Source organism: Raphanus sativus, unplaced genomic scaffold, assembly GCF_000801105.2.
Source record: "Raphanus sativus cultivar WK10039 unplaced genomic scaffold, ASM80110v3 Scaffold2624, whole genome shotgun sequence".
Classification (NCBI taxonomy): Eukaryota; Viridiplantae; Streptophyta; class Magnoliopsida; order Brassicales; family Brassicaceae; genus Raphanus; species Raphanus sativus.
In genome coordinates, this window is record NW_026617932.1 from 7,745 (window position 1) to 14,241 (window position 6,497).

At 37.6% G+C, this 6,497-nt stretch overlaps 1 protein-coding gene and 1 long non-coding RNA gene across 2 annotated transcripts; one reads left to right on the forward strand and one right to left on the reverse strand.

The window, feature by feature from the left end:
- Positions 1–260: 260 nt before the first annotated feature.
- LOC108830463 (uncharacterized) lies at positions 261–1,022 on the reverse strand. The gene has a single exon (XM_018604058.1). It carries the CDS (start codon positions 1,020–1,022, stop codon positions 261–263), a length of 762 nt encoding a protein of 253 aa, XP_018459560.1.
- A 4,201-nt stretch (positions 1,023–5,223) lies between these two features.
- LOC130505831 (uncharacterized) lies at positions 5,224–6,198 on the forward strand. Its single transcript, XR_008941814.1, has 2 exons — positions 5,224–5,884; positions 5,957–6,198. It is a non-coding gene; the product is annotated as an uncharacterized LOC130505831 (long non-coding RNA).
- Positions 6,199–6,497: the final 299 nt, after the last annotated feature.

Below are 6,497 nucleotides of genomic sequence, written 5' to 3' on the forward strand. Positions count from 1 at the left end.
TGATGCTGGTGCATAACACATGAACTTTGGATTTTTTCTCCCTTTTTTTACCTGAAATAAATAAATAATAAAGTCAGTAATAATTTTGTTTACCTACAATAAATAAGAAAAAATATCAGTAGCATATGAATATAAAACCAAATTTAAAATAAACCTAACAGTGGGTTGCTTCCCACTCAGCTTTTAATTTTAGTCATTAGCTTGACTTTTGGAGATTTGATTTAGTCCGGGTGAGGATATGAACTTGCTCCAAAACAAGTCTATGTATCTCTCTTCCTCATTCTATTGATGTAGTTGGTGAAAGCTCTTGCAGAAACTTCCCCTTTGTCTCTCAGCTCTGGATCACATAGTACTCTAACCTTAGTAAAAGAAGCTGGACCTCCTCTGTAGCGCACCTTATACTCAAGACTTCCCTCTTGACACTGAGAAGGAACTAGTGATAGGAAATTTGCATCTTCATTCTTCTTCTTTTTCTTCTTCCTCTTCCTAGTTCTTCTCCCAGACTTAGACTTTTCAGTCTCGTTGTGTTCTGAAATTTGGAGGGTATCGATCGATGCTGCGAGCTTCGTGTTGATCAATTCGTGAGGCTCATTGTCGACCGATGTTGAAAGATGAATGTCGATCGATGCTGATACTAGTTTTGCAGGCTCGCGATCTGAATCAGCTGGAGGTGCTGGATCTTCAAACATCTCTATGTATGAAATAAACTCCTCACTTTTCTTCTTCTCCACGGGATCATAGAAGACAGTTTCATCAACATTAGTTAGACACATCTTATTATTCTTAAGATCACAAACTGCCCACACTGTAGCCATGAGGGCTCTTCCAAAAAGAAGGGAAGATGTCTTGCTTGATTTGAGCTCCACGACATGAAAGTCCACAGGAATAGTGCATTCCCCTATCTCCACCTTAACATTCCTGATCATGCCTGCTGAGTTTGCTTTGGAGTTATCCACAAAAGCGAAACTATCTTTTGAAGGTTCCATCTTTAATCCTAATACTTCAGCAGTGTCTATAGCCATGATGCTGATTGCAGATCCAGTATCGCAGAGAACGTTTGGGAAATCGTGGTTTTGTATAAAGCATGGAATCAGAAACTTCTCAGGATCTTGTTCCTTCTTTAGAGTCCTCTTAGGCTTACGTCATACCTTGTTGAATAATAGCTCAATGTACTTTTCTGTTTCTCTGCTCTCTCTAAAGAAATTACCAAGTTTGTACTGATAATAGGCCTCCTCGAAAGTCATACCCTTAGGAACTCTCTTCACCCTCTTGTGAAATCCATCAAGTTCAACTTTGTTAGCTTCTCTCCTGAGGTGTTTGGGAACATAGAGTTTCCTAGTTTTCTTCTTCTTCCCAATTGGAATTTCTTCTTTCGTTGCCTCCCGTTCTAAGACAGGTTCATGTTCATCCATTTGGTGTCGATCAATACCAGGTTGGTGTTGTCGATCGACACTCTCAACGAAAGAGGTTTCAGCTAGAATCGATTGCCCTTGCTCTGGTGCATCTGCAGGTTGCTGTCTGGTCTTCTCTGTCGCTTTTAAGAAAACTGATGTCTGGGACGAGTTTTGAGTTACACTCAAGTGGTGTACATTAAGGGTTGGTAAACGCACTGGATATGTTATGGGCGGCTTTCGATCGATGCTCGGCTGCTGTTATCGATTGATTGTCTCCCGTTGTTGCCGATCGATTCTATCTTGCTGTTGTCGATCAATTTCAACCGATTTAACTCGAGTTAGGCTGGGAGGATGTGGGTGTCGAGCAGCGAAATCTGAGTGGCTCTGAATTTGAACGGTTTTGCATGATCCCAAAAGTGGTGTCGATCGATGCGTGTCTGATGGTGTCGATTGACACCAATACGAGCTGCCAATGGACATAGAACTTTCAACCATAAAAGCTTCTTCTACCAGTTTCTCATGCTCGACCACTTCTCTAAAATCATCATCTAAGGTGGAATCAACTTGATGTCTCTCAGACATCAGATGAACAGTGTCGGGATGAACAGTGCCTCGATGAACAGTACCGCGATGAACAGTGTCATGATGAACAATGTCGTGATGAACAGTATCGTGATGAACAGTACTTCGGTGAACAGTATCAACCGATGTCAGGTGAACAGTGTCAACCGATGTCAGGTGAACAGTGTTTTGGTGAACAGTGTCGCGATGAACAGTGTTTCTGTGGACAGTATCGATCGACGTCGGATGAACAGTATCGAAGTGAACAGTTCCGGGATTAATAGTACTAGGTGAACAATGATGAACAGTATCGCTCGAAGCTTGGTTAACTATGTCGATCGATGTCTCTTGGAGAGTGTCGATCGATGTCTCTTGGAGAGTGTCGATCGATGTGGGGTGGACGGTGTCGATCGATGTCAGATGAGCAATGTTGTTCCTTTGAAGAAGAGTTTCTCGCTTCTTCACAGCTTCTGAAGTCTGATAAACTTGGGTGTACAACATATTGACATGGGTAACTGAGGTTTCAAATCTTCCAATCACCCCTTTGCAGAAAAATCCAAACACTGATTCATGCGTTTAGTCATCTTCTGTTGATCTTTCAAGAGCTCCTTAAGCATTAGTTCCATCTGTTGTATATGGCACTGATCCTCATCCTGGTATACAGCTTGCTCCACAAATGAGACTTCATGTAAAGCACCAATTTCAGCCTCATCAATTTTGTCATTATCCACTACGGCTTATTTTTTCCTATGTATATCCAGATTTTGGACACTGTTGCTAGACACCATATTCTTAATCAGTCTCTTAGCTTTCTCTGGAGTCATTGTCTCAAAGTTCCCCTCGCTTGGAGTGTCCATCATAGAATGATATCACACTTGGAAGAACATGAGAAGAAAAGCAATTCCTCCTTGATGCTTCTGGTACTGATTGACATGTACCTGAAAAATAAGAAAAAAATTTCGTAAATAACTTAAAACAGTAAATAAAACCTAGACTAAACCTATTGATCAAGTCTAATGGCGATCGAAGCTCCCCGGCAACGGCGCCAAATTTGATATCACTCAAATTATTCTAAGGAGTGATTTATACTCTCCAAATAAAAGGTCGAGTTGTAGCACGTAGGGATCGAATCCACCGAGAGGTAGAGCACACACTAGACTAGAGATATTAAGATTTAGCTAGGCAATCAATATTAAGACAGTAAATATAATATAGCAATAGATAGAGCAGTTATCAAAGCAGTAAACAAGATAAACAAGACAATTTCAGCTTGGCTGAGAGTTGTTTGATAGAAGGATGGTTAGCTAGACTTAGGGATTTATCAAATCAAGAGATTCAAAACTTCAATTCAAGGATGCTAAGGGTTTATCGATTCAGTTATAGAACTCGATTTTAATACGTAAGTAATCTACCTTTCGCATGCAATTACAAATCAGATGCCTAAGTCTTTGTCCCGGCTATCATACGCGAACAAGGAGTGAGTATCGATCGATGCTATGGCATAAGTGTCGATCGATACTACCTCAGACAAGCATTAACGAACTAATCGATAATGTTCAACTAAACCCTAGACCAACTGCGTATGCGCCTAGGTATCTAATCCAGCAGAGCTCAGGTTCCGTTAATTGATGGTACTTTCGTGCCTCTCAATTGTCCTATGATTCTAGGTTCAAGCAATTAGTCTCACTGTCGTGCTTTTATAATTACTCCAGATCCTAGTATTACAAATCACCCTGTGTAGAGATCTATAGATAACCTAGAAATCCTAATTGATTATCAGTTTGACATTAAACTCATGAAATATCTAAACCTAACAAGATGAATTACTCAGACATGGAAGCAATAGAAGAACTCATAGTCTGAATAATAATAAATATGAAATCAATGATAAAACCGATGGAGTTCCAATCAATCTCTGAAGGAGAATTGATATTCTCTCCAAACCTTAAGAGAAAAAATAGAATAGAATAATAGAAAAGCTTAGCCGTTAACAATGACTTAGAAAATACATAAATAGGATTTCTGGTCGTCAAGGGGTATTTTGGTAACTTTGTGGTGGCTCCTGGGCTTCATTCGGTCATTAAACATACTCGGCCCGCATTCTGGCATCCAAATTGATCGATATGCAGTGTGCTGCATTGATCGATATGCATTCCTCTTCTCGACAGCTTCCTCTCGCGAGGCAGACTGACCACTCTTCAGTAAAACGGGCATAACTTCCGATCTAACCGTTGGATTGACCTCAGACCGTTGGCATTGGAAAGGTAACTCAAAGCTCTATCTTGTGTCAAAAGATCAGTTCAATATCACCGTGGAAAAGTCTCCATCCATAGATGAACAGCTGATGCGTCTGTGCAGTTTTGCACTCAAAAGGTTCCAAAAGACACCAAAATCACCAATTTCCTCTGAAACGTCCCTGAACCTCTATATTGTAGTAAATAGTATCTAAAACACTTATATACCATGGATAAAATCGGATCAAATTTATGGTATATCAAAAATGCATGTATTGATGATTATAATTAATTATATGATGAAATGATAATTTCACATGATTTCTATTGGTTGAATAACTAAACATTCATACACAAACCAAAACATATAATTTATATAAAATGCACAAATATTTTTCAAAGATCCTAAAATGACTATACAAACTTCACTAAATGATAAAAATTAGAATATATTTAAATCTAGAAGAAAACATATAGTAAATTACTAAAAATATTAAATTAGTACATAAAAATGTGTGATGTTTTTATTGACTCTATTGACTTTATTTAAATGTCAAGCATTTTAATTTTACTATAATTTTTAATTCGGGTTAAATTCAGTTTAAATTTTTAGGTATTAATGTTTTCTTTAACCCTTAATACAAAGTTGATAAATAAATTGGAACATGATTTCTTAATTAGAAAACAAATTTCACAAAATCATTGCAAAAAAAAATCCTACAACTGTAATAAAATATTTCTTTTTTTGTATTTTATGTTCTTTATAAAACTAAAACATCAAATAAATAAAATTCGTGCATATCCATATCTGTTTTGTTATAAGCTATGGTCTTCAACTAACTAAATATGTAATGGGAAAGAATTACATCCTATATCACATTCTAACTCAGTTGTGTCTACTAGGACACTTTTTTGTCTTTTTTCAATCAAAGCACATGCGAAAGTTCATTTATACCCTCTCATCACATGTTCTTTTTTTTCTTGATCCTAACAAGTCTCAGTATTTTATTTCATTTTATTTAGACAACAATTTTCTTTTTCTTTTTTAAATGTTTATTAATTAAATCTTATCTTTTACTTTCATTTTCCTTTCATGGCTTTCGTTTCAGTTTCTTCTTCTCCGATCTCCTTAAATCCAAACTCTCACTTTCATTTCCAAACTTTTTCAGTCACCAGCGTCCTCCTTCTTTCTAAATTGATTTTGTATTTACCGTTCTTTTTTTTTTCTGTCACAGGATTTTGTATTTATCTAAAACAGAGATTTTAGCTTTTCCCTTAACTTTTTCTGATAATAACAACTCAGAAACCCAAATCTGGGATTCGTGAATAGTTTTTCAAAGAGCTTTTCATATTACAAAGATAGGTTGGATTGTGAGTTGATAGGAATTGGGTCCGTTGGTGATTTCGTTTGTGCCTCCTCTTCAGATCTCCAACGACCATGTGTTTCAGATCTCTAGCGACCATGCACGTCTGATTCTCGGGACCCTTGGTTCGGTGCTTAGTCTGACCCTGGTTCGAGATATAACATAGGAAGTTGATTCCATCAGAGTTGATTGCATGCTTCTGGAGGGTTTGCAATTCGAGATATAACAGAAGAAGTTGATTCCATCAGAGTTTATTGCAGGCTTCTGGAGGGTTTGTAATGGATGAGCAAGCAAGTTAAGTGGAGTACATCTTTTAAGAGTTACTCAAGAGGTTTGTGTTTTTTTCTCAAATTCAATTGTAAACAGTTGCTGATTTGGTCTTGAAATTGGTATAACTTTCTAGGTTGAGCAAGCTAACCATTTAATTGACTCACGGTGACCAATAGCGTTGTGTTCAAGATAAAGTGCCTACTATGATCTTCATCCACCTCCTCGTGGTCTCAAAAGTATTAACTTACAAGAAAGATTCAATGCATATTAAGCATGTACATGTGCATATTAAGCATGTACATATGGACAGTGACACCTAGGTGTACACATGGATACATGATACTTACGTACACAAGTAACAAAACAAATTCAATACTTGTCAATGGGTCTATATAGTGTTTATGTGTTAAGTTTTTTGTTGCTTAAAGCTATATGGTGTGGAAACCGAAATTCACACTGTCGATTTTTGTTAAGTTAAAACGTAGGAAAACTAAGTTGACCTAGTTTTCCCCGAGGATCCCGGCTATCTGCTGGGCCACGCACGACAGAGTTAAGACAAGTCTAATACGAGAATAAATGCGTAAAATGAATAGAGCAAAAAGAAAGAATCTTATTTCCGAATCTGCGGAGAACGTTTGGTCAACAGGTCGAGATCACGGCCACAAGAGCTGTCG

Coding starts and splice junctions, on each gene's coding strand:
- LOC108830463 (XM_018604058.1), bottom strand. CDS start 1,022: ATGGCTATAGACACTGCTGAAGTATTAGGATTAAAGATGGAACCTTCA.